General features: G+C 46.1%; 4 protein-coding genes across 5 annotated transcripts in view; 1 reads left to right on the top strand and 3 right to left on the bottom strand.

Moving 5' to 3' along the window:
• The window catches only part of LOC128888967 (dedicator of cytokinesis protein 3), a 30,712-nt gene extending 27,007 nt beyond the window's left edge, over nucleotides 1-3,705 (bottom strand). For both annotated transcript variants that reach the window (XM_054146205.1, XM_054146206.1), the window contains exon 1: nucleotides 3,490-3,705. In XM_054146205.1, the coding sequence (XP_054002180.1) occupies nucleotides 3,490-3,526 (37 nt within the window). In that variant the 5' untranslated portion in view covers nucleotides 3,527-3,705. The remainder of the gene's footprint in view (nucleotides 1-3,489) is intronic.
• A 419-nt stretch (nucleotides 3,706-4,124) lies between these two features.
• LOC128888983 (dihydrolipoyl dehydrogenase, mitochondrial) lies at nucleotides 4,125-6,828 on the bottom strand. Its single transcript, XM_054146232.1, has 7 exons — nucleotides 6,596-6,828; nucleotides 5,947-6,232; nucleotides 5,504-5,870; nucleotides 5,095-5,439; nucleotides 4,926-5,017; nucleotides 4,524-4,849; nucleotides 4,125-4,448 (listed from the first exon to the last, which is right to left on the bottom strand). Exons 1-7 carry the CDS (start codon nucleotides 6,638-6,640, stop codon nucleotides 4,383-4,385), a joined length of 1,527 nt encoding a protein of 508 aa, XP_054002207.1. The 5' UTR covers nucleotides 6,641-6,828; the 3' UTR covers nucleotides 4,125-4,382.
• A 940-nt stretch (nucleotides 6,829-7,768) lies between these two features.
• Nucleotides 7,769-24,320, top strand: LOC128888996 (uncharacterized). The gene is made up of 5 exons (XM_054146256.1): nucleotides 7,769-8,499; nucleotides 18,947-19,001; nucleotides 21,421-21,580; nucleotides 22,061-22,232; nucleotides 22,339-24,320. The coding sequence occupies exons 1-5, from the start codon at nucleotides 8,116-8,118 to the stop codon at nucleotides 22,426-22,428; spliced, it is 861 nt and encodes a 286-aa protein (XP_054002231.1). The 5' UTR covers nucleotides 7,769-8,115; the 3' UTR covers nucleotides 22,429-24,320.
• Nucleotides 23,898-26,844, bottom strand: LOC128888984 (methionine aminopeptidase 2). Its single transcript, XM_054146233.1, has 6 exons — nucleotides 26,662-26,844; nucleotides 26,206-26,277; nucleotides 25,803-26,131; nucleotides 25,297-25,701; nucleotides 24,957-25,224; nucleotides 23,898-24,852 (listed from the first exon to the last, which is right to left on the bottom strand). The coding sequence occupies exons 1-6, from the start codon at nucleotides 26,807-26,809 to the stop codon at nucleotides 24,647-24,649; spliced, it is 1,428 nt and encodes a 475-aa protein (XP_054002208.1). The 5' UTR covers nucleotides 26,810-26,844; the 3' UTR covers nucleotides 23,898-24,646.
• Nucleotides 26,845-26,990: the final 146 nt, after the last annotated feature.

Below are 26,990 nucleotides of genomic sequence, written 5' to 3'. Positions count from 1 at the left end.
GTTTTCTGTTCGCGCGGAGAAGAGGAAGACGAGTGGAAAGCGAAAAGCGGTAGCTATCGCGGAAAGTGAACGCGTGCGTGCGTGCGCGAGTGCGTGCATAAATGAACGAGTAAACGAGATCGGAGCTGATATGCGGTAAACGACCGTGGCTTATCGACTTTCTTCGCTATACAACGTTGCATGATCGCGATAATGGCATGCAAACGCGCATCCGGCCCTTTCTTTAAAGTGCGATTACGCGATCGATCACGCTTATGCGAAGAATGCCGCGTCGCACGAGATATCTCGTAGATATATGTTTATGTTTTATCCGGCTTCCGATCGAGCTGGACTCCGTTCGTAATCCCGGGATACCACCGAGAACATCTCCCGCGACGAATTTTCAATTTTCTCTACCTGGAGAAAAACGAAAATCCATCGTTTCGCGAGAAAAGACGATCGTAATTTTTTGGTCGCCCTATAGAAGAACGCACACGCGGTGGTTTTCGTCCGCGTGGAAATGCCTCGCGACCTAACGACGGGAGGGCTGTAATGCCTCGGGGGTGCCTGGCACAAAAGCAGGGATGGACCCCGAAGAAACCGTAAACAATGACATCTGAAATCGTTCCATCGCCTGCTACCGATCGAACGTCACCCTGTTCGTGCGAGTTTCCGTCGCAAAGTAGAATTCCCATCTCGAGGCTAGAATGAACAACCCTAAGCGTCGTACACCTTGAAATATCGATACGGAGTACTTGGAATAGATATGCGAAGAACATCGCCAGGAAAATATATAACAAGAGTGCAGCGTCGGATATATAATAGAATATAAAAAACTGAAGCAACAAAAGAGTTCGAGAGCATCCTTGAAGATAATTTGCAAAAGATTGCCGTCCGGCGTAATTATCAGAGCTCCCGTCACACGTTCGCGATAAGTGATTAGATTTTCTAAAGAACTGTTCCTTAAAGGTCGAGTAATTGTTAATCCGTGCGCGATATACGGACGCTGCTCGAGTCGGGTCGGATTAATTGACATCGATCGGAAGGATGTTTCTCCGTGGCATAAAGAATCTACGCGACGCGAGGACTTTGATCGCGGAAAAAGAAGTTGAACAGGGAAATTAATATTTAGAAACGCTGTCGTGCTCGTTTTTCTTTCTAGTTCGCAGTCGATGAAAAGAAAAGGGAACGATCGACGAACAGGAAAACGGGACCCAAAGGGAAGCTGTACCGCTATCGGAAGCGCTGGTCGCGTTGACACGTAGATAGGTCAATGGCAACTGCAACGCAGAAAAGAAGCGTGGGCAGAGGGTGACGAAACATCGGCCGAGTGTTCGAGATTCGGCAAGTTCTGCGACAACCGACAGCAATTCGAGAGTCGGTAATGGACGAAACAAATAATACGCGGGAATAGGGCCGCGCAGATAACACCGTGGACAGATAGATTGGAAGATTATGGTTTAATCACGTCGCGGACGCAGGTTCGTCGCGCCGAAATAGCTTTATTGACACGCTATATCCGCCATGGTACGCGCTGCGAGTGTACTTATGCTCGCTTACAAAGTTCTTGATGTATTCGACGAGTTTACGAGATGCTGGTGTTGCCTCAACGATACGAAACAATGAACACACCTAGCTATCGCGAAGAGAATAGAGACGCGCAAAGATAACGGTCGAAAGAAATTGGAACCGGAAGCATGGCTTCGTCTTCGACGTGTTGCTTCGCGCAAACTTGGATAAGAAAACGACACGGTTGCGTCTTTTGTTGCTCGGCGAACGGTCCGCGAGACTTTCAAATTACCGTGAATCATTCCTGAGACTGATTTCCGAGACCATTTTGCGCGGCGACGCAAGATAACGGCGATCAGGTTTATTTGCAAGGCAAAATTTGCACCGGTACGCAATCCTGCCCGACGCTCCGCGGAATTGCGGAGACGTTGTTTCCCATGGATCGCTTAATCGTAACAAAGCAATCGAACGAGTTCAATGGAAAGAAATTCGCGATGACTCCACAAGAATCGCAACGCACAAGTTCGGAATGCAACAACGTGGCCTTTAATCGCGAAACTTGTGCAAGAACGTAATTCAAAGTCGAAGGTTGGTCGCTTTCGTGACACAATGTTTTCCGTCGGAAACTTTGAATCCGATCAGACGTTCTATCACGGACGAAATACTTATCAGGATAAGAGTTTCAAGCAACGAATAAACGATTTGTTTCTTAGTTTGTTCCAGATTTCGCAGATATTCTATAATATTTACTCCTTTGTTCGTCGAGAAGCGCGAAAGATAAATAGAAACCAGCAAACAAGATGTATGCGACTCTTTAAAATACATTGGACGAAATATGTTCCATCGAACGTAGAGTCCTTTCTTCCTTTGATAGGAGATGCTACACGGATCGATAATTTAATTTCCGTTATCGTCTATTATTCTTTTCCAACGTTCCTCTAGCTTTTCGACTCCCTTTCTCATGCAAATCTCGCACGTACGATACGGCGAGATATTTCGAGCGAAATTTCGGAATGAAAGTTAACGACAATTACAGTCGAACGAATCGTATCCCGATACCTTCGTAAATATTTTTAAAAATATTCCACGAGGTTGTCGAAAGTAACGTTTAACGAATATTAACGAATCGTGTACGTAGGCGATCGTTGTAGCGTCACCTTATAAAGAAAACAATAGTTGGAGGAATTCCTCCGGCTCGTCAAAGATCGTACATCCGTCCCCGGTAAACACGGACAGTGGCGCAAAAAAGTTTACGCGAAGTGGCCGATGCGCGCGTGTAGTGGTAGCGAGACAGTCAGCCAAAACAGACTTAAAACGGATGTAATTTAGAATGCTCCAGAACGAGATACGCTTCGTTTTTAAAGGATCATCAAACAACGCGTAACGAGATTAAGGCGAGAAGTTTGGTGTTTTTGGAGGAAAAAACAAGAGGAATCTTGGACCTTCCGGTTCCGACGCAAACCGCGCGCATCGATAAGTATCGTGGAATATTTGGTGTCAATTTCGTTTGGTAAGTATATGCGTGTATCGATACGATGTCCTTTGGACTGTGCGAAATCCAGAAGCTAATGGCAAGTCGGTCCGGCGTTGTTCGCTTTTTATGGGACTCTTAGTTGCTGTTACTCTTGCACGATCAATGCATGAATGGGTGAGTCGAATCACACGCGCACGCATACGGTCACACGACACGACGACGTTTCCGGGCGGCAGCATCACAGCCAGAGCGTATTAAGCGGCGTGCAGCCGAAAGATCTCAAGACGCTCGTTAAAATCATTGACACAAGGATTTCCGGTACACGACGAGCACCGTATCTACCGATCGTTAGCTATACGCGATGTTGTCGCGTCAAGGTGGATTCCTGACATCCTCGAAGAGTGAATATCGCGTAGGAATCACGCGGATAGAAAGCGTCGAGTTTGACAGATCCACAGGGTCGATGCCGCACGCGTTCGTCGCGAGAGAACGAATATTGGAAGGAACGAACGCCTACGAGAACTCACCGACGCCGTACTTGGTCGTTTTCGTGGTCGTCCACATCTCGAGCGGCTCGACGACGGCGCTACATGCCTTGCCAAATTGTCACGAACCACTCTCTCGGTATCACGAAAAATTCGAAAACACAAACATAGGGTGTGTGTTGCCGTACAAGTGCCACCCTTGAGGCTCTGTTTCTCTGCGCGCCGAGCAACGTTGCCGTTGGCTGCGACGAGCCGCGGCCGACTGTCGGCAACGCTGCCGCTGCTGCGCCGGTCACGTGCTCATCAGGACCGTGCCTAGTTCCGGCAAGATTCTATTCGTTTTTCTCCTACAACTTATCAAAATTATCTTTCCTGCGACGATAAAGGGATTTTCTTCCTTGTTCTTTACAAGCAGAATTAAACGAAACCGTGACGTCAAATACTATGTAATTAACGTTCTTTTGAAACGAATCGTACAGGTATGATTCTACTTATCGTTCGTATTGGGCATAGGGTACTAAATTTCAAATCTTGTAATCGAAACGCGACTTGTGAGATAGAGCAAAAAAACATCGATAACGCGTATATAGAAAAACTTATCTTTCTCCACGGTGAATAGTTTCGTTAATCGGGAGCTTATACGGCTTTACAAAAATCAATGTCGTACTTTCGAACGCTTTTGTAATGGAACATTAATTTATTTATAATAAATACAATAATCACAAAACAAAGGTAAACCTAATATAAAAGAAGTGATACTTTGATAAATTGCCTTATACTTTTATTTACAACTTTTTTTCTTATGTTATTAACCGATGACGAAACTCGCGCGCTAAACGTATAACGCAACGTAACGTTGGGGCGTAGACTAGATCGAAGCTACGACGAGTCAAAGTACGCAGATTTCTTGATTCTTGAATTCTTCGTGAAGGTATTTAGAAATTAATAGGTTTACCGAAAGACGCAGCTAAATTAGCTTCCTTCAAAGCCTCGGCGCACGTCTTAAAATAATAATAAAATCATGTATCGTTTATATACATATATCGAGCTCGATCAAATTTCGTTCGGGTACTTACCGGATGTGCGTGACACGTTCTCGCGACGTCTTCCGCGCTTGCTCCGTATTCCATAGCGAGGACAGCCTCGTTGATGAGTTCACCGGCAACTGAACCGATCATGTGGACACCTAATATTTTATCCGTACTCTTATCGGCTAAAACTTTAACGAAGCCATCCGTCTCCATATTCGTCTTTGCTCTGGAATTCGCCAAATGCGGGAATTTGCCAATTTTGTAGTCGATACCTTCCTTCTTTAAGTCTTCTTCCGTTTTGCCTACCCAACCAACTTCGGGATGTGTATATATTACGCTGGGAACGCAATTGTAATCGATATGAACGGCACCTGAAGATAATGTATTATCGCGATCGATATCATTTTTCCATGTTACGAACGAAACATTTCAAGATCTATCGAATACCTCCGGTAATGCCCTCAACCGTAATAACACCCTCTTCTTCCGCCTTGTGAGCCAACATTGGCCCGTGAATGCAATCTCCGATTGCAAATATTCTAGATGATGCGATGATAATTTAATTTTCAGTATTACATAAACTAGCACAAGATTCGGTAAAGTAGCTTCTACTTACGAAGGTACCACTGTTTGAAATCTGTTATTAACAGGGATCCTGCCCTTTTCGTCCCTTTCGATTCCCAAATCTTCTAGACCTAAATTTTTCGTGTACGGCCTTCTACCAACGCAAACTAAAAGAACATCGCACGGCAGATCCTCCTTTTTACTAGGATCTTTTGCATTTTCAACGGAAACTACAATTTCGTTGCCTGATTTTTTGGCGGCAGTAACTTTAGTACCTAATTTGAAACCGACGCCCTGTTTGCTTAAAACTTTTTGTAGCGTCTGACTAACTTCACCGTCGATACCTGCTCCGCCGATAGTTGGCATAAATTCGATTGCGGTTACTTCGGAGCCCAACCTAATACAAAGATCAAATGTAAGAACGAAGAATGTCACAATAATGGTCTTACTTAGATATTCACCTTTGCCAAACAGAGCCTAGTTCCAGACCAATAACTCCAGCGCCGATTACTATGAGTCTCTTAGGAACTTGACTGAGTGATAACGCTCCCGTAGAGGAGACTACCTGTTTCTCATCGATTTCTATACCAGGAAACGGCGAGACTTCACTGCCAGTTGCAATTATAATGTTTTTAGTATTAATTGTGCTTAACACTGACCCATCCGGACCAAGCGCGGTCACCTGGTTTTTACCAGTAATTTTTCCATGGCCCTTAACCCATTCGACTTTATTCTTCTTAAAAAGTCCAGCGATACCACTGGTCAAAGCTTTCACCACGTTACGCTTTTGTTCCATCACTTTATCGAGATTAAGTTGAACATTTTGAACTAAGATAAGAAAGCAGAAGTTGATTAGTTGTTTCTAGACAATGATAAAATATCATAGGAAATTTAAGATATATACCTATAATACCACGATTTTGTAAGTCTCCGCTATGTGCCATGTGATAGTAATGCGAATTATTTAAAAGAGATTTCGATGGAATGCATCCAACGTTGAGACAAGTGCCACCTAAAGTTTCTTCTTTTTCTACGCAAACTGTTTTCATTCCTAACTGTGCAGCTTTAATCGATGCTACATAACCACCGGGTCCTCCGCCGATTACTACAAGATCCGCTTCTACTGTGCTAGAGTACATACGTTGCTGTGCAGCTGTCAAGCCTGGTATGACTCGCTTGACGCATATCGGCTGGTGGAAACAAAAATACGAGGAATCTATTACTCGAAAAAGAATTTATTCATCTTCCACCATCTATGCAATATCACTACATATCTACTTAAAGAATAGAACGAAGGTGACATAACCAATGAATCGAAAGGACCGTGCTTTTACGTGTAACAATAAACTAAAATAACCGCTTTGATCGTTGGGAAAGTTTGACAAGCATTTCAGTGAAACGAAGAAATTACGACAAGAGAGAATAGACATGTTATACGACATAGTGTGTGGCAAAATAGTTTGTCCTTCAAAATGTTACGAAATCCGAGTCCGAAATGAATGGTACGATACGCGATCATGATTATATCCGTGATATTTTTCTGAAAAACTTACTCTGACAGAGGTGGTGACCAAGTTCCAAAAATTAGCTTGCATCATAACTTTTTTGTAGTTACTTTACTTTCTGATATAAAGGGGGTCAAAAATGAAACGGTCTATCAGCAGCAAACGGCAGTGAACGACAGCGTTAATGCAACCACTACCGGTTATTTCAATACCGTCTAGCTCGTCTGAGTTTGATAATTCTATATATCGTCGACTACGTACTTCAAATGTCTTTCTGTTCGATGGCGCTAGTAAACTGTTATGCAACGCAAAATCCCAAAACGAGATGTATGTTGCATATCAAGTGCCCGCTAAATGCTGTATTTTCACCAGCCACGTCCTACACAGATTTCTTACGAGGAGCTCGAATTATTAGTATCAGTATAATTCACATGCATAATTAATTCGACTCTTTGCTTTACAATACTACAATGTAGTAGCTAATATGATAAGTTTATCATTTTTATGAATAATTATTTCATGTTTTCTTGACCCTTTTTATAATTCTTATTTGCCAATCCCCGCGGTGAAAAGAACGAAGTAATTTTGTAAGCTAAGATCAGAACCCTTGGTATTTTGCACTAGTGGCGCCATCGGTGGAGAAACGTCCAAGTTTGTAGTAAAAATAGTTCCCACAGTTACTATTAGATGGCGTTATACGGTATTATTCTCGTCGCCATCTAGTGTTGAAGAGGCCAAACTAATTTTCGGCGCCATCTAACAGTAAAATAAGGAACTAATCGAGGACAGGATTCGGGCGTTTGTCCACCGATGGCGTTACTAGTGCAAAATACTAAGGGTTCTGATCCAAGCTTCCCAAATTAGTTCGTTCTTTTAGCCGCGAGATGGCGATACCGATTTGTGGTCCATGAAACGGAACGCAGGTGCATATATATGTATATTCTATCATCACTCTAGGGTCTTGCAGGGTCTTGGCTGCCGAGAAAAAGGGGACACATTGAAAAACAGTCTCATCCTTGTTGTACAGTTCCTTCTAAACACGAAGTAATGTAAATGGTGAAATGCCGCTTTACAGATCACGAATGGGAACGAAAAGGGTAGAAACGACGAAAAGAGTCGGAGGAGCAGCGACTAGGGGTGCACCACTGGTCGAGAGAAAAGGGCAACAGATGTCCTTCCATGTGACGCATGACTCGTTTGGCCCTTGGCGAGATAGTATTGTTCGCGTCTCTCTAGCTTACGGAAGTATCGTGCGTTACGAAACGACGTTAGCCCTGTCCTTAGGAGAAACAGTGGTCTGAAACCGGTTGGTACCTACCGTTTCGACGAAACTAATAACGTTACCATAATTTAAGACCGAACAATCCTACAAATCGATTTTACCGCCAGTTTTTATTTCGTGTTTCTATCAGTTTCACATTTGTCGCGTGTCGCATCCAACGTAACGAGTTGGACGCAAGCAGAGTAGCTTAGTCCAGTATCTTTCGTTCGAACGTACAAGTAACGTAACGATTGAAGGCTAGAAGGAACGAAACAATGAAGGATTTGATCTACTCGCGTTGAAATAGATGATAAAGGAAATGTGCGAGATAGCCAAGGCCCAACGTAGAACGTTTCGCGATCAGGACCCTCCGAGAATACGTAACGCAAGTGACGGTAACACGAAAAACGAGCTCGAGTTTTCCGAGTCGACACCGAATTTACCGACGATTCATCAACGTGCGTCGAGTTTCGAGAAATGTTTCAGCGAATCGATGTTTCTTGAGAAGGACAGGGAGAATTGGAAGAACCCGAAAGAAGATTCGACGACACGAGAGAGTATCTCCAATTCCGTTCGGGACGATAGCGTCGGAGCATCCCATACAGGCGAACAGTGTGACCTTCCGAGCATCAACAACTTCTCAAAGACAATCTCTGATAAAGTGTGTTCGTCCGGGCGTCACGACGGCGAGGTACGTTAGCACTGGTTTCTTCCGACGGAGAATCGTTCGAATACAACATTTCGTAAAGGTATCATCGGTCAGTGTAAAAGAGAGAGTCATCGGATTTTGCGACGAGTTATGGTCGCGTGTGTTCAAAGGAAGATTAAAATCACTCGAGCGAATCGTCCTTGGGGTTAACGCTTTTACTCTTGTAAGCGAGAAGTTTCGCGGGGAATTTAATTATGCTCTCAATGACGTTGCACATTTGCACGTGTCAAGTACAACCCGCTCGATACACGCTTCATAAATTCTTGCGCTTCTTTTAAATAAACGACGTACCTCCAAGCCCGACTAAAGTTTACCAGCACGAACGATAGATGCTTCCGTTCGGAAATTCTCCGAACGGGCTCATTTACCGTGAAATCCGTGGCGATTGTGCGACCGCAGGGCCCTAAGATGAATTAGGTGCGGACCTGGAAGATGCGGGCCTCGGGTCCGTTGCAGGTTCTTTTCCATCGAATGCCTTCCTTTGTGCGGAATTCGATTTAAGTTGAATTCACACCGAGCTCCGGCTCGCGCCAGGTAGACGTCAATTTCTTACCTTCGATTTTACGTTTACGCTTTTTTCGACGTAGTTCCGTATTCTTGTCCTCCGATAGAAAGTTGAGTTGTCGGTTTACTTTCGTGATATATTTTCCGATCGACAACGCTGTATCGGTATCGCGACAAAGTCTCGTACGTATCGTATAGTTTGGCGCCATGTAAATCTAGGACTACAAATAGCACGTACCGTAACGTAAATTAACTCCGAACGTGCACACTCGCAACACAAGGAACAAGGGCATTGACCGGCTGCGTTAAAATATTGACGAGGAACCTGGTATTTCGGGGCTGTGTAATTATGGACTCGGAGAACACAGATGCGAACCACGACTCGATAAATATTTAATCGGCACTTGGCGAATTACGCCCACCGTGAATTTTTCTTCGCGCCGATGGATTGCTATTTCGAATCTTGTCTCGTTTTCAACGATCGAATCCGTCGCGTCGAAACGGTTGCGTACACGTTTCAATCGCTAGAAATTTGTGTTCCACCGTGGAGATTGGCTGTGCGCGCAGCATTCGGTGTGAAAGCAGCTTATTAAGGTCGGGCCTAGGTTGGTGTTGCGGTGCAGCTTGCCTGGCAGCTTCAGTTCGATGTTTACGCTCGTGCTTTGAACATTTTTCTCTGGTGAGCGTGCTTCGTTCGCGGCTTCGTGATTCCGTCGAGCAGTGTCTTTTCTCCTGGAAAGGATCTTCGGTGTTCGTGCATCCGTAATTCTTGGACGTTCCAGTGAGTGCTTTTTAGATGAATATTTTCCATTTAAGTTGTACGTTTAATCCAAGTTTACGAGGCGTTACGAGGTGACCAACGGTCTGTTATCGAGTAAACGTCGAAAAAGTTTCGACGTTCGAGTAGCTGTTGCTTCCGTTCACCTACCGAACGAATCTATCTATATGGAGAACTATATAGAACGATCTATAGAATCCAACGTAGTAAGCGTCACAGCTGATGGCGTGCAACGCTGTGACGATTTGCCCTTGAAATTTGGTCCTTTCGCGTGGTTTGCGACACAAGCGACACGCAAGGTGCCGCGACCACGCTCGCGCGACAATTGCCGCCTGCGTTTCGCCTCGGCGTCGCGCGTCGCGCGTCCTGTCGATCGAAACGCGTCAGCTCCGCACCATCGACAACGCCGTGACGCGTAGTTGCATAACGCGTCGTATTTGCATGTCGGGTCCGCGTGCCACACCCACGCGTTCCTTGGATCGCGAAAACGAAATTCCTTGGCTGTTTCATAAGGAAAATCGTTACGCGTGAACGTCGATAATTGCGAAACGCGACGCTTTGGCTGGCCACCGTCGCGTCGCGGTCTCCGGTCGCGGGTTTCTCATTCAATTCCCTGGTGAATGAACTTTCTCCTTTGTCGTGGATCGGTGTTCTCTCGTCGATTATTTGAATCGAGCCGTCGAAATTCTCGCGCGATTACGTTTTCGCTTTCGTATTCGAATTTATCGCGCGATTTCGAAAACACACGCGGAACAGCTGTTCGATCGAGGAATTCCATTCGCGCGAATTTATCGCGAGTTTCACGTAACGAGATCGAGGCTGTTCGTAATTTCGAGGCGATTTCTTTTGGTTTTACGAGCCCCGATCGGCTCGCCGGAGTACAATCGCGGAAATCTTGGTATCTATCGTTAAATAATCGAGTGGAACGCGTAGTTTTTTGTTACAGTTACAGAGGAAACGAATTGTTTTCCGGAACCATGGTGTTTCTTCGTTTATCTCGCCCTTCTTCTACTACTTATCTTAACGTATCTCGAAGACAGATTTAAGTCCAATGACAAATTTCCTTTTAGACGAGGCCGTTAGTTAAAGGAACGTTCCTTTTTCAGTCAACACGTCGCGCAAGAGGCGACAGAATTGTTAACGATAAGGTTTTTATTTGTCGGTCGTCGTTGCGACTTATCGCGCGATCGTTACCTAAATGACGCAGATGGACGAATAAATATTTATTCGTTACGTAAACGTAGAGCGTGCTTGTTCCGAGAGAGATGCGTTCGATGCTCGAAATATCGTACGTTGATAAAAGGAATGATCGCTGTTTAGATTTTCCTCGGATAGTCGGCGCGGCATGAGTACGCGCGTGTATAACTGGCCGATATAGACGGCTAAAAATTTATAAACCGATAATTTAGCGGCGTTGGATACATCGCCGCGCAACGATCGAGATAAATGGCCGGTATACACTTGGAAAGCACAGGACTACCAGTTTCGCAGCATTAATTAACCGACAAACTGGTTGCACCGCGTTCGAAACTAGATTCCATACGCGAGGTTAGCCGTAAGGCACTCGGACCGCCAACTCATTTCCAACAATACAAGGCGATCAACGTTTCTAAAATGTACAAGTCGATCGCGTTAGCAAGGAAAACGTGTTTCAATTCACCTAACTACATTGACCCTGCTCGGCGTTGCTCCGTTCGCGTTTAGTTCGTTTCGCGCAACGCGGCGCGTGTTAACGAGTTTCCGATGATGCAAGATTTTGAACGAAAAAAACAAATGGCATCTTTTTTATTTATTTTTTTTTTTTTTTCAAGTTTATTTCGTCGAATCAAATCTTCGCCGAGTAATAAAAGGATTGAACGCGTCGCAGGAAAAGCGATCGAATAACAAGTTTGGTAAACAAGTCGGGATTATTACGAAATTCGGCTCGTACGCGTTCCGTTCGTTTAGATACCTGAAAGCTTTACACGCGCTGCGATTTTCCCAAGAACGTTCGTTCGCTTCCAGCTTCCACCCTTGCCGAGCTAGTCGGAAATAATTGTCGTCAAATTAATCTCAGCAATGGTCTGCCGCGGTGCGCATTCGAGCGAAAGTCGAGCAAAAGTGCTCTTACCATTGTTCCGACTGCATCGTAGACAGTAGCAACACCCAACGTGATTCTGAATACGCCTCTTGCGCTTTCGACACCTTGGCTCTTTCTAAGGTCTCTTTCATTTTCGTCGCACCTTTGCGTACACGTGCAATACAACACACGCGTTTCGTAACATTTTACGAATAATCAACGATGGACGTCGAGTAAATCTCGGAGACAAACTTCAAAGTCACGATTACCGTGGAAAATTCTAACGAGTATTTGTCTATCGTAAATTAGCGTAATTACTCGGAGTTCGTAAAACGCGTAGTATCGTGCTACGTAATCGGAAAATAAACCGACGTTACGAAATGTAAAATCTAACGATCCACTCGTGGTTCGTGCATACAGTTCCGTTTTTATCAATGTAATCGTTCTCTTGCGCAACTCGTTGGGTGAGTCGCAGACCGATAGGCGTATGTAATTTAGGCGCAGAGGTATCGGGAAACGGTGGATCGCAGGCGTTCCTCGCAATCGGCCGATCGCATAGGAAGTAATTTCGATAGAACGAATTCGCGCAACGAGCTATCGTGATTGCGTAGCGAAGCGAGAGCGAGTGCACCCGCTATTGTTCGGTATGCCACGGTGTCGCAGTCAAGGAAGAAGCTATGTCTCAGAAAAGACTTTGCGGTACATTTAAGACGCAAAAAGCGTTTAATACGAAACCACCTCGCGTGGAAAATGTCACGTACCAGACCGGTGCGGTGGTTTCGCAAGGGTACTTTGCTAAAACTACGCGCTGACACGCTTGCATGAAATTTCCTCTAGAAATCGAATCGCACTCGAACGTAAGCAGAGCCCTGGCTTGGCATCGACTACGTCGGAAAGTATCGAGAGGTATTCTCGTCTTGGTCGGTTTAATTACCGTTTACGGGACTCGTTGCTCGTTCCTCTCGCGATAACGCTCCGGCGATATCAAAACTCCGAGGTCCATGCTCTCGTTTGTTCTATTCTCCTAAGAAGATAATCGCGGAGAGCGCGCGATAGGCGTGCGTGGATACAGTTCCAATGGAGAAATGTGAATAGAACGAATGCCTATTGTTAGCCAGGAAGCCCACTGGTACGTTTCATCGAGCGTCTGCGCCCTCCACGACTCGTGGAAAGGTAATTATTGGCAGATTAATTCCGAGCAACGAGCTACCGGAACAACGAAGCGAGAGTCGCGTCGGAGGAATTCGTTTCATCGAATCGATCGTTTTTCTTGCTGTATTACGACCGCCGACGCAAACTTCGCGAACTCTGCTTCGACGCGTAGTTTTACTTTCCAACGTGAGACGACACACTCTCCGCGGTTAACGACGCGCGCTGCTCGAAATTTTCCAATGGAAGAAAGTTACGCTGGAAGATGCGTGCTCGATTCGCCGTTTCGTTTTCGATCTGTCGTCGCGCGGTAAACGTGCTGCGAAAATGTTAAACGACATTCGAACGGTATAGAGAAGTTGCGTCTCTACAACCGCAGAAGTTAAGGGGTGAAGGAAACCGCGGAGGAAAAGAAATTCGAAACGTCCGAGTCGGTATCGTCGTTTTGCTCTCGTTCCGCGTAGGGCTTTGGCGACTTTAACGGCAGTTATTCGCGGGCTCGTATCGGGTTGTTCGCGCCAGTTGTTTTCCCGCGAAAATGAACCTATAAAATATGACGAGCGTTGACGTAACGCGGCATAAAGAGATCGCCGAGGAGACTCACTCGTATTTACGTTCTCGTAACTGTATCTCGACGATAGGACGTAACGTCTCGCGCAAATTTCGACGTCGCTCGATTGTTTGCGGAAACCGCTATAGGAGGTACGTCGTTACGACGCGGATGGCTGGTTCCATAGGTGCGCACCGATCGATCTCGAGGATCCGGAAACTACGGCTAATTGAAAAGTTGCAAGCCACGCTCGTCGAGAGACACCGCGCTTTTCGCGGACGATCGATCGGAAACCAACGACCGATTGAAAAGTTCCGAGGCGCGCGTACCCGCTCGAGAAAGGAGCAACGATCGATGCACTTCCGACATCGCCGAATAATTTGTCTTGGCAGCATTTCTCCAAGGTGGTTCCGGTCGATCGAGCTAGCCGGTCGGCTATTCCCAAGGTGCGCGAGGTTCGTTCAACCGTTTAGAAAGCGAGCGTGTCGGCGCAGTCTTTGTTTTCTCACCTGCCTGAGAATCGGAAAATGCGAAAACGAATCTCTGCACTCTTCTCTCGAAACGAGCGTGTTCGCTTACCACCGTCCGATCGAATTTCGAACTTCCCTGTACCGGTAGCGATGCTCGATACCTGTTAAACGATCTTCCTCGGAAGATGCGAGGGCGACGTGCCCGCATACCGAGCGAAATTTTGTCGCAGTTTCGAGCAAGCAAGCTACCGATCCACGAACAGTGAAATTAGAAACGGAGAGTGGAAATAAGCGACCTCGAACGTGTCAGCTTGGAGAAATGATGGATCTGGAGTGGATACGGGTAAGGAGCACCGGCTGGACCAGATCTCCGCGAAATAACCCGCTAATTATGGACAATTGTTACCACGAGCCATTGTCGCGGCGAGTCATTGCGAATACGTGCATTCGAGTTGTAATTACCCGCATTAAAAATTTCTCCTGGCGACGCGTCGGACGAGAGGACATCACGAAAGCGTGCGTAGACACTTGACCGAAGATGACCCTGTTGCACCGTATGCTCGATTACCGCGAACGTTAGCGAACCGTGCGCGAAATTACGATCCCACGTCTTCGCCAGGTTTCTTTCTTCTCGGTCTTATGAATCGTTCCGCATACCTGTAGGCGATACGTACTCCAAAACCGTCGCAACGTAGCGTTTGGTATTCGACTCGAGAAGAACCGCTGGAGGAGCATGTTTGTCCGTAACGGATCAAACTATAGACTTCCGGTGATTTGCATGGCCGTACTTCACGATCGGACCGGTCCCGTCGAATCGCGTAGAGAGTGAAAGTGCACCGAACCGCGCAGGTGCTTTCGACGAGGATCGCTGTCGTCCTGTCTCGATTCCCAAACCCTCGACGCGTGGCTAACTTTTCCGCTACGTTCAGTTTTAGAAACGTAGCGTTTCTGACGTCGCGGAACCGTTGTTTCGTTTTAATCGCGGCCCACGAAATCGAGAAACAGCGAACTATGGCCCGTACCTTTGCGGTGTTCCCACGACCGCGAACGAATTCGCGGCCCTGAACGTTTCTCGCCGGTCGAAGCGACCGCGTATTATCATTATCAGAGGCACGTTCGGGTCTACGTCGGAAGAAGTCGAGCAAGGGTTCGGTACCCGTTACGACGCACATGGGTCGCATGAACGAGACGCGACAGCCGCTCCTCTCTTTTTTTCACCTCTCTCCGGCGTGTCTCTCGCTTCGTCGTCCTGTCAGTTCGCGTGGTGCGCTCGAACGAGCGACAAGTGCCTCGTTTCGTCTCGCTTAGCCTCGAGTATCGCGCTCGGAACTTCCTCGCCGTTCCACCAGCCCCGGAACAGTAAATCGACATACGAGTTCATTTCCGTCTCAGCCTGATTGCTACGGATCTCGAGACGCACGCCCTTTGCCGGATCAACGACTTTCGTCTCACGCTGCAACCGACCTTTCGTCGACTTTGCCGTATTCTCGTAAGTTGCGGTCGACTGTTGGAACAAAAAATTACGCGATTACCGTAGTAAATCGCTCGTATTCCTTTTATATCGTTGGCGACACGCGTCAACGAGTCACCATTCGCTTTGCAAAAGAAACAGATCGATTCGAAGCGTGCCGAAACGTCCGCGTGTCCCGAAGCAATCGAGCATACAAACGGAGAGCGCGGTGCGCATACTTGTAGCCGTTTTGCAATTCGATGCACTCGTGCGTGCGCTCGGTGTCTCGAGAATAATGCGTTTCGACGAACGTCGTTGTTTTATTGAAAAAATTTACGCTCCTCTGCCCGCATCGAACCCGTTAATCTGCCAGTCCTCCTTCGACGCGACAGCGACGCATCGATCCAGGAAATTCCCGTTACGATTCGTTCGTCGTCTCCCGACCGTTCGTTTACATACGCATTTTTATACGTTTATCATCAACGAGAGGACACCGGTGTCCCGAATCGACGCCGTTTTCTTTCTATTCGCATCGAGTCGTTTCAGCTTACGGATAGTTGGAATTTAGAGTCCAGCGAAGAGAGCACATTCGGGCCACAGGAACGAGTTCAGCGTATCTGACAGTTTTCCTGTGTTGGCGAATACAATGAACACCGGTGAACGATACGATCTTTCGGTTCGAAGCTTCGGTGAAAGCGCCCGGTGAATTTTTATCCTGTAATCTGTCGGAGCTGAACGAAATTATTGCTCGTTAGGGTGATAGTTGCTACCGCGGGAGTACTTTCGTACAGCGGCCGCGTCGTTCGTTTTCTTTGTTACGTATTTACGGCAGTTTCACAATTTGCTCGAAAAGTGTTTCATCGGAACGTTTCGGATCGTCGGGATGTACGAAATCGTTGGCGTCTTCGACGACGACCGTGTACGCGCGTACCTATTTACCTGAAAAATAGCGGTCGCCGAGATACTTTCGCGGAAATTGCGAGAAAACTGGAATGAAAGTAAATCCTAGCGTCGCACTCGATTCATCGAAGAGTAGATCGCGTGCGTTTGGGATTTCTCGGTAGGATTCGTTTGTTGCGAGACGCGGAAATCTCTGTGTCGATCTCAGATCGCGAAAGCACCGAAAAATATAATACACGAAGAGTAATTGGAACGAGACCCTAGCGTTTACGCGATCGCTCGATACGTGTAATTGTCGACGAATCGACTTTCATCGCGGCCACTTTACGCGAGTACGTGTTCGCCGTTATTGTTGGCATTTAGAGAGGCGCGAGTTTTCGTTGGCGCCATTGTTCGAGGTCGAAAGAGCGCTAGTCTGCACCTAGAATTTTCTCTGGTTTATTTTCAAGCACCTCTCGTAGAGTCGGTGACCTTTGAATCCTTCTCGTCGGCGCGGAATACGAACGAAAGCGGAAGAGGAACGAAAAACGAGGGAAGAGAATTGCGCTCGGCGTTTCGAAAACATTCGCAAAAGTTCTCCCTTCCTCCGTCGATGAGAGAGTTTTCGAACAATTCTAATCTTGCCGCGTTCGAAAAGAGCGCGAAACGGAAAATCGGGACAGTAGAGAAAAGTGTCCGTCGGAAAGGGAATTTGGCCGCGCGCGCGATAGTAGTCTCCCTTTTCGCGTTTTTCATCGATCACAATGCGAAGCAACCATCGACAAGGACGGCTCGGCACAGCTCCCCTGCGCCCGAAGAAACGTTAATATTTTCCACTTCCTTCCGGACTTACTATCCCCCCGAGCTAAAGCTCATTGCAACTCGTTTAACCGGCGGCTCCGTACATACGTAAACAACTCGGTAGGGTGAAAGGGAAGCGTGTCGTTCCCAACGGCAAAACGAGTCGAGTCGAGTAGGAGCAGCCTTCTCGTTTTCTCTGCGCGGTTTACGCACGCGTTCACGCCTGCGAACGAGCAATTAGCTGTCGCTCGCGTGTGTCGCAGCCTTCGGAAACTCCTTCCTCGTCGATGAGCTCGATACAATTTCAAGCGCGCTCGCTCTTTTCTCGTTCGAGGACGAGCTGACTCGCGAGTCTAATCGCGTCCGATACGAACCTTCCGCTTTCGATAATAAGACTCCGCGCGCGAATCGAATCTTCGATGCGAGAGTTTTGTGTTTTCGTGAAATCGTGCAGAACTGTATCCGACCACCGATCGGATGGAACGAGGATCGCTGGTAATCTTCGGCACTCTCGAGCCTTAGAGAACTTTATAGTCCCTGACATTGTTCGCGTAGCTATTGTTCGCGACACTCGCGAACCTTTTCATAGCCGAAGACGAGCGATCGCGCACACTTTGGAAACCTGTTACGTCCGCGTTTTTCGCGCACCTGCGAGCAATGGTCTTTCGCAGCTTCGGGCTTGAAAGAGATCGCGACAAAAGATGTCCTACAAAAAACGTGCTCGCACAATGGTGACCCTAGCGTGTTCACCTCGAGTCTATTACGTCAACGTACGTGTACCCGTTGTTTTTAGCTAATACGCGAAAGAACGAAGCCGAGAATGCATCGTCGAAAGTAGGCTAAAAGCAGCACCGGCTTGTTATTCGTTGCTCGGTGTCAGCTTTGGACGAAACTTGGAAGCCCTTCTCCGTAATTTCGAACAAGCTGCCAAGGAATTCAGTATAAATTCGGTATAAACGTTTCACAAGAATATCTCGAAAAAATCTATGTGGCAACAGTTACGCTTCTAACGCGCGTCATTTCACGCAACCATCCTTTTTTCTTGGAAGTGATCGCTGATATCGAGGACGGACGTTGCCGGCGATTACGGAAACCCGTAGAATCGTGGACCGAAAAAATGCCGCGATTGCTTCGAAACGTTCCTCGAGTTTACGTTCGCGACTCGTACGTCTCGCGAAACATTCTTTCGTCTCGTCGGAAAATGTCCAGCGATTCCACGTGCATCGCATTCGCGTTTACCGCCATTGGCATCGAGTCGATAGCGTTCGCGGCGACAACGCGGGTATCGCGGTGAAATCATCGATGACGAGTCACGAGAGAAACGGTATAATGCGTCGAGGATTGGACTTTCGATTCTTTCCTTGGTGCCGAGGAGCAGCACACGATGTGAAACTAAGTCGCGCGATCTTCGATTCGTCCGTTTATCGAAAGTGCGGAGTTATATTTTATACAAAAATAGAAGAACTTTTATCGAACCAAGAACGCTGCGGTTTACGATTACTGAAAGTTCGCGCGTTGCGTCGCTGAAAATATCCGGAGACGCGACTCTGCGAGCAACCGTGCAGTGGTTACGAATCAACAAAGGAAATCGCCCGTTCTTTTGCGTTCGAACTCGCAGAATTTCGCGTAGATCCTCTTAGAAATTGTAATTCTCCTTACCAGCTAGTTATAAATTACCATCCGAGCGGATGGCAAGGTTCGCGATGCTCGTGGAATGCGAATGTTTGCCATCGACAACTGTAGCGTTACTAGCAGCGTATCGTCCGTTAATCGAATGTACGTGTTTCAGGTGATCGGTAACGGCTCCAAGAACGACACGGACAGCTGCGACGGTTTAACAAACGGTGAGTCACGCGTCATCGATGCATCTCTCATTTTTCTTTTTTTAACTCTCGTTACCGCTCACGACAATTTCATCGTAAAGAGCCCTAATAGGCTATAAAAGGCGGCGCATTAGATCCGTCGGATACCGTAGCCGGGCGGTTCGGTTTCGTCGAGCAATTTTCCCCTCGCGATGGATTGAAAAGGATTCCCACTGCACGACCGTTCGGTATTGTATGCGAGCGTTATCGAGCGCACCCCGACCCGTTGCATCTAAATATCAATTGGACAAAAGCGCCGCCCGATCGTTATTATTAACGGGAGTATCTTTCGATGCCAAGTAAATACCTAATTGTGAGATACAAACGAGAAAGAGAAGAAGCACGAAGAATCGCGGAAGGCTCGCCTAAACGGTTACGTTTAACTCGCGGTTGACGGTAAATCCGCTAAATCGTTACGGCCCTGACTTTGCCCTTCGGTCATTATCATCCGTCGGAGCGGTCGGGTTGGCGCATTTTCTCACGCTACTTCAGCTGCTCCTTGCTCGCGGTGCAATGATCTCCCTCTCGTGCCCACACATCTGCCTCAAAATTACATCCTGGCCTGGCTTCGCGTTTCTTTTTTTTCTTTTCTTTTTTTTTCTTTTCTTTTTTTTAACCCTCCCTGCCTCTGTTCCCCTGTCCCTTTCTCTCTCTCTCCTCCGCCGTCGTTTCGTTTCCCTGTGCGAAATCCATCGATCTCGCACAGAGATGAAACGTCGAGAAAAATGCACCTACCCAGCGTCGACCGATTACGCGAATCGAACCGTTGTTCCTATTTTACTCCGTTTTACTTCCGAACGATTTCACGCGTTAAACGAAACCGTAACTTTCGTTTTCGTGAAAAATCGATCGCACTTTGTGCGCGTGCCAGCGTCGAACAGCACGAGCGATCGCGAAAAATAGGTCGAACGAGTAACCTCGATTACTTTCGCCGCCAAACGCTCTCAAAACTAAACGGCGATTTAATTAACCGTGGACGCAACGCCAGTCACGAGAGGATAGAACGAACCGTTACTTTTAATGAAAAACGAGAGCGTTTCGACCGAGATCGCTCCTCGCGATACCGATAATCCCCTTTAACATTTATCTTTTTAACCGATCGTAGCGATATGGATAATCGGGCGTCGGAATACTTTTTCCTTTCGTTTCGTAGCTCTCGTTGGTCACGGGCTACAGGGTTTAACGGCGCGCTCGTATATCTCGCAACATCGATCAACGAGAAACCTAATTCCGCGAATCCCCGCAAAAGATCCGTTGTTTACGGGCCACGCGGTGCGTTGCGCTTCGTAGGATTTTTCCCCCTCCGCAAACTTCACTTTCCGCTCGTAAACTCGATCAACGCGGACATCCCGTTCGACGTACGAAACTGTTGTGTTTTTTCCGTAGTCGCCGCATCGATTTGGTCGAGGAAGAGTAAAGTCGAGGAGTCTCGACAGCTTCGCCGTCGGGAAATTTATTCCGGGACGAGACGCAATTTTCACAAGGATAGATACGAATCGCGCGTTCAGGTCTGATCCCAGAGCGGAGACACCGACGTGTAAACGATGGATGTAGTTTTCCGAACGAGAAGTTCGACGTCTGTCCCAATTTCCGTTAAATCGTGTTCACTCTGCACGCGCACGCGACCAAACGATGACTCGCTTTCGCTACCTCCTTCTCCGCTACCGTGGCTGTGCTCTTTTCACCGTGTCGACGGGTCATTCAAGATCGCGCGACCAGCTCCCACGCAATCAAGCGACGTCGTTCTTCGTTCTCTTTGGCACGAGTCTCTTCAGTTTTGCAAGGATGGACGGTGGATCGCGACTGGTCGGGAATCCCAACGATGTTTGCCTCCGATTTTATTCGAACAACGACGAACGAATAAAACGATCGGTATTGCTCGCAGCGCGCTCCGTTTCTGGTACTCGGCGAGTAGCTCGTTTACCGTTGAATCTATAAAAAAAAACACGAGTCCAATAGGTTTAAAGCGATAAAGGCGCATCGTTTGGTTCACCTTGAGAATATAAAGGTACGTATATACGTACCGAGCGACGCCCTGTGCCGTGTATGTACTCTTCTATTCGATTAGCAGCTACGCGAAGCCCCACGCAAAAATATATACTAGTTAGCTGTTTGATACGGCACGGTCGGAAATGCTTCAGTGCGATTCGCCGCGATGTGCGAGGAGGGTTCCGTGAGGGAGAGAATCGCTTTCCTGGAGGGTGAATAAAACCGCAAAGATCCCACTCGAGCAGTAGTTTACTCGCGGTAAAATCTACTCGAACCCTGTAAATGCTAGAAGAACGGGCGAAATAATTTTGCGAGCGAAAAATCTGTCGTGCTGTACCGCTGTCAAAACACGCTACAGTTTCGAGAATGCTCTCTTTAAACCGCTGCCTAACGACGCGCTATACTTTTCCAGGGAGAGATATGGCGCCGGTGTTGGGTGTACCACCTCCGCCGCCACCTGCTCCTCACATGGGACCGGACGGTTTGATCGTGCCAAGAAAACCGTACAACCCTTACCTCACGTCCGGTAATCATAAGGACCTTCGCAGGGAGTTATTGTTCAATCAGAAGATGTAAGTCTCTATACGATATCTCTTCTATGCGCGGTTACCGTCCCGGAACATCACCTGGGTGGCCTCGAGTAATTTATACGTTGATTTAATTTTACACGACCGAACGATCCTGACGCAAGGTGACGGTACACCACCTGCATAGATACCATTCTAGAGATAGCTTGCAAAATGCAAAACAAGATGGTGAGATTCGAGAAAATTTCCTAGCGAGCGATAAATATTGGAAGCAGCAACGGAAAGCGTGCGCGCGGATTTCGATACGCTTTCGCACGCTTATAATCGAGAAAATCATTTCCTCCCGACGAATGACGAGGCGGTGACCCGACGTGCGAACTCGCCTATCTCCGATGACGTCGAATACTCACACCCGCCTACTTTTACGCTTTAACCGCGATTGCTATTCGAAATACTGTTCGCACATTTTTCACATCGTTGCGTCGCGATGAAAGTTAATCGTTTTGATGTTTCGCTTGTTTCCAGAGGCAGGAACGTGCTGAATCAAAAAAGCGAACTTCAGCGAGCGCTGGAGAAACAGAGGGAGGCTGCGTCCAGACGTGAAGCTGAAAAGAATCGGGAAGAGAATTACAAGGATGATCCCCGGACCGCGTTGCAGAGAGCCATCGAGCAGAGAGCGAAGCACATTGAAATGGCGGTGAGCGACCAGGCCTAACTTGGCCGGAAACTTCGACTAGCGTTTGTAAACGTAAGAAAGTTTCAAAAGGGAATATATCTAACAAAAATTTCGTTGGTTGTTTCAGCTGGAACAGTCGCAGCCAACGACGGAGCCATCCAGTAACCTTTTAGCGACGGCGAGAGCGAAACTGAGACCTCGTACGGATTCTCAGTGAATTCGCGAAACAAAAGTAACAAGAAACTCAGAAACAAAATGTTGGTCGATCGTGTAACGTGATAAGTACACCATCGTGCGGGAGAGCGACGCGATCGATTCGTTGCGTCGCGTCGCGTCGCGACGCGACTGGGATGTCTCATCGCGTTCTGTAACTCGACCGATGTAAATACATATATGTAATCTGATAAGAGACGGTTAGACGGCAAACGAGGATTATGTGATTCGCCGATGGAAGGAACAATTCTGGGAATGCGAAAAGGAGAGGTCGTGTCCGGTGCCGATAGATTTATTCGCCTGGAGCCTATTCAATCCGTGGTACGCGTCTCTCTCTCGTAAAAGTAGAAACGTTGCCTTACTCTGTCAAAGTTCCGAGGCGATTCATTTTCTTTCTAAGCGACGTCGAGTCCGATTAGACAGTCAGTCTACCCTAGCATTAGAATCCTTTCCTTCCGCGAATTGCGGGAGAACAACGTGCACGAGAAACTTTTTCTATTCGAGCGCATACTCTAGCGAGGCCTTACGACGCTAAATCTGGGAATTCCCTACGAAAACGTAGTCGGGGAAGCAATGCCGACGGTTTTCCTACGGGCGATATTCCTCGACCTTGTGCCTACGCGAGTGCGCGATACGGCATCGTTTCTCTCCTCGTCTCTTCCCCCCCTCCCTGAGACCCAACAAAGAATAACACGTCAATGTTTACGACGAACAGGCCTTAAAGGACCGCCTTGATGCAAATATATTATTGGCGACCGAGAATACCTCTCGAGGTTACGAAGGAATGCTTCTCGGTTGTTAACGATAGTTAGTTTTTGACCATTTGTCAAGCCGATTCGATATTTTGTTATGTGCTCGAGCCTTCGAGGCAGTTCTCGTATAGAGTCGAATACCGTTAGCGTAATTAAAGTAACAGAACTCTCGCGAATAGTATAGGAAAAGTGTATAAATTAAGACATAAAAAAAAAAAAAAAAAAGATATCGCGAAACGTAAGCTCGCCGAGTGCTAGCTTATCATCGTGCCTGAATATGTATGGCGACCAGACCTGAATTTAAAGTACAGACTACCTTGTCGCAGTAGGGATAATCGTTGAACCGACACCCCGGGACCATACAGTTTGTAGTACTTTACGGTAGCGAACGCGAAAGATTTCTCCAACTCTAGAATACCAAACAAATATTCTTTCGCTACGTCGTTCGACTATCCCACCCTCTTTGGCGCGTAAGTATGAACACTGTTCCACGTGTCGCATAAAAAAGAATTCAAATTTAAAGAAAGCGATGAGAATCATCCTGGAATTCAGTCCAAGACTACCATAAAGAGAAAAGTTGCAAAGCATAGTTGAATTCATTGTACGAATGAACATGAGCAAATCGATAAAAAAGTGGGAGCAGTGCTTGACATGATTCGCGGGAAGAGGAGTGGCCGTGAACGACGAAAATCTTTTGCCTTTAGCAGAGAAATTAAAAGTGTTTTATACGTTAACGTAGCAGCATTTATTAGACTACAGTGTTCATAGTTTGGAAAAGAAATGAAACATATATTGTTGCGTTATACTATTTCGATTGACAGCGCTCTGAAATGTAGGAACGTGATCGTTGATTGGAACCTAGAGATTCTTCTATCGATAATAGCGCGTCAAAGTGTATTCAATTTTATTACTTCGAAACCGTAATTAAAGCATGCTTATTATTCTAACGTAAAATTTAACAGAGTTAAAAATGAAACGATAAAGTATATAGCCGATTAACGAGTTGAGATGTTTAACTTGAATTTTACCACCACCGCGTTATGTGCACCAAATTCTGTCCTATGACAGATACAAACCAATCATGTTTAGGACCACCGTCGCATTGGTATAATTAAAGTATCAAATATATTTTATTCAATATTGATATTATTCTTTACGTGTATCCTAATCCGTAGAAAAGAACCGAGTTCGGCAAAGAAAATTAATCCCGATAGAAAAATATTGACGATTCATGACTGAATACTTATGAAAACGAGGACACTTACGTTTTGTACTTGGAATATTTCAAGATTGTTTCTCGTTAAAGTTATAGCTTATAACGGTGAGAGGAAAACAATGAATAAAGTATTGTTAAGTGATATAATCAAATCGCGCGTTATTAATCGTAAACATTTAACGTTAGTGATTTTACATATACCAACTTGTACATTCCTAGACAGAAGGTAATGAATATATGCAACGCGATCCACTTTAGTAGTCGTCTCCGCGGGAAATAACTTCTTTACACGTTGGACGTAAAACCAAAGTATGCTCGAACTGAGCAGTGTAACATCCCTTGACATCGACCAGAGGTGGATAGGCTTCGACTGCGCCCTTATCGCAAAGATCTTTCAAAGCCATCTGATACTTTGTACAACCGACGCGATCCAACCATCGTTTACAGAAAGCCAAAGTACCTGAAATAGTAAACGTAACCTTTCACTCCGCTTCCTTTTCCCACAGGCGAATTCATAGTCTCGATATTATTCGAGTCGATAAGCGCTGATAAATCGATACGTACCGAAATGTTTATTAATGGTGTTGAGTAAGACCTTGCTACTTTGCAATCTTAGCGGGACGAAACCGGCGTCGAAGCTTTTCATGTAGTGAGAACAGTCTAAATCGTCGTGTACGATTCCTTTTCCAGTCGATCCGAATGTTTCGATTGCGTAAAATTCGTTCTCTTCCATTCTGGTAGCTTCCCCGCCTTTGACTATTGGCACAGTTTTTCCAGCGTGAATACGGTACGGAGCGATTGAATGACCATTGAGATTTCTTATGGACTTCACCTGTACATTATTGCTATTATTAATGAACGTCTTCGTTACGCAACTCAACAAAATAGGTTTACACGAACTTACCGGATAAGTTTTACCATCCAATTCGATCTCGTACGATTCCATCACTTCTTGAATCGCGGCACCAACATCGCAAAGATGGACGTCTATACCGGCAGCCTTAATCCCAGTATTTGTAGCATCGCGAACCGCTTCGATCAATTTATCGTACTTTGGATTAAACGTCAGAGTAAATGCACAGTCGATGATTCGTCCGTTGATGTGTGTCCCAAAATCTATTTTAGTAACGTCGTCGTACTCTAAAACAGTTGGATCTCCAGCATTTGGAGTATAATGAGCCGCGCAATGATTTCTAGAACAGCCAGTTGGAAAAGCTAATCCAGCTTTAAGCCCGTCTTCTCCTATCAATTTTCTGGCTGTGTTCTCCAATTCGTTGCAAATCTCTATCATCGTCATTCCAGGTTTTACCTAAGCAGAAGGAAGTTACATTTTTATAAAACATTTCATAGAAAAAATGTCCTTTCTTAATTAACAATGTCGAATAGCATCTATTAATCGCAACAACGTACAAATTTCATAATATGCTTCCTCGTTTGTCTGTGAGCCTCGGCTGCTTGTCTCGCTTCGTTATAAATGTCGTTATGCATTCTATCAAAAGCACGAGCTTCTTCGCTCGAGAAACGATCCTTCGCTGTTCTATCATCCACGCCCGCAGCAGAAGGATGATCCATAATCTGCCCTATCGGAAAATTTCCATCTGGAAACAATTCTGACACGGGGATAGTTGGAGGATCCGTTTGCTGCTTAATGCCTCCTGTTCCACGTGGTTTACGTTTCTTCTTCTTCTTTTTAGTTTCTTCCATTTCCATATCATTTTCTGCCATCTCTCTAGCGGGTTCTACAAAATAATCCCAATGGAATATCGTGTTGTAGAACAAATTATTTTCCAAGTAAATGTAACAATAAGTTTACCATTGCCTGTGGTGTTATCTTTTGCTTTGTCCTCTTCGCCCTCTGGAACACCTGCACTAGCTTCATCAGCTCCTATACAACAAAAATATAATAATACGATGATAGAAGTAGAACAAAACCAAGCAATTTAGAAATACTTCATGTATCTATGAAGGCACATTCGAAAATACGTTGTGAAATAAACGGTATCGAAATACGAGACAGGTACAAAGGAAATTTCCACACTGTGCTGATCTCAAATACACTTAGTAATAATTTATTTCGTTTGTTCGACTACTATTTTATCGTTAAAACGTAAAGTTCCGCCATAAAACAATAAAAAAAATGACATGCAACACTGCGAAGGAGTAAATATTAAGCGTGTTAGTTTCAAGAACGAAACATAAGACACGACACGCGCGGAACCTAAAATTGAAGTAACGAGGATACACCCAAAAAATACATCTAGGAACGTACCAGCTTTCTTCTTCTTTTTCTTTTTTTTTTTCTTCTTCGATGCTTCTACCGCGCCGGTTTCATCTTCCTCTTCGTCGACGATTTCATGTTTTTCCTCGTCCACCAGTTTGTCGGCGGATTTACCTACTTCATCCAATACGGCAGCCATTTTCGAAAGGAAGCCAAACAATCTTGAGCCTCGAAAATGAGGTTATCAGATGGTAAAGTAGAGCGTACAGACAGCAGCAAGCTAGGGAGAAACTTCTCGATAACCTCACTTTTGCGCGTTAATAATACCGAGATAATGAAACGAAAAGAGGACATCTTATTAGAAATTACGCTTAACATCA

The sequence above is a fragment of the Hylaeus anthracinus genome, unplaced genomic scaffold (genome assembly GCF_026225885.1).
Source record: "Hylaeus anthracinus isolate JK02 unplaced genomic scaffold, UHH_iyHylAnth1.0_haploid 11994, whole genome shotgun sequence".
NCBI classification, from domain to species: Eukaryota; Metazoa; Arthropoda; class Insecta; order Hymenoptera; family Colletidae; genus Hylaeus; species Hylaeus anthracinus.
The sequence above is the reverse complement of the archived record's forward strand: the minus strand, read 5'-3'. Positions and strand labels throughout refer to the sequence as shown.

What these genes read in the sequence shown, in the direction of transcription:
- LOC128888996 (XM_054146256.1), top strand. Translation starts at nt 8,116, where the DNA reads ATGATAAAGGAAATGTGCGAGATAGCCAAGGCCCAACGTAGAACGTTT. An exon ending in CCGGGCGTCACGACGGCGAG is followed by an intron (nt 8,500 to 18,946) that starts GTACGTTAGCAC and finishes TACGTGTTTCAG; the next exon opens with GTGATCGGTAACGGCTCCAA. An exon ending in TTATTGTTCAATCAGAAGAT is followed by an intron (nt 21,581 to 22,060) that starts GTAAGTCTCTAT and finishes GCTTGTTTCCAG; the next exon opens with AGGCAGGAACGTGCTGAATC.
- LOC128888984 (XM_054146233.1), bottom strand. Translation starts at nt 26,809, where the DNA reads ATGGCTGCCGTATTGGATGAAGTAGGTAAATCCGCCGACAAACTGGTG. An exon ending in GAAAAAGAAGAAGAAAGCTG is followed by an intron (nt 26,278 to 26,661) that starts GTACGTTCCTAG and finishes TTTGTTGTATAG; the next exon opens with GAGCTGATGAAGCTAGTGCA. An exon ending in TGGATGGTAAAACTTATCCG is followed by an intron (nt 25,225 to 25,296) that starts GTAAGTTCGTGT and finishes AATAATGTACAG; the next exon opens with GTGAAGTCCATAAGAAATCT.
- LOC128888983 (XM_054146232.1), bottom strand. Translation starts at nt 6,640, where the DNA reads ATGATGCAAGCTAATTTTTGGAACTTGGTCACCACCTCTGTCAGA. An exon ending in TGGTCACCACCTCTGTCAGA is followed by an intron (nt 6,233 to 6,595) that starts GTAAGTTTTTCA and finishes TGTTTCCACCAG; the next exon opens with CCGATATGCGTCAAGCGAGT. An exon ending in ACAAAATCGTGGTATTATAG is followed by an intron (nt 5,871 to 5,946) that starts GTATATATCTTA and finishes TTCTTATCTTAG; the next exon opens with TTCAAAATGTTCAACTTAAT.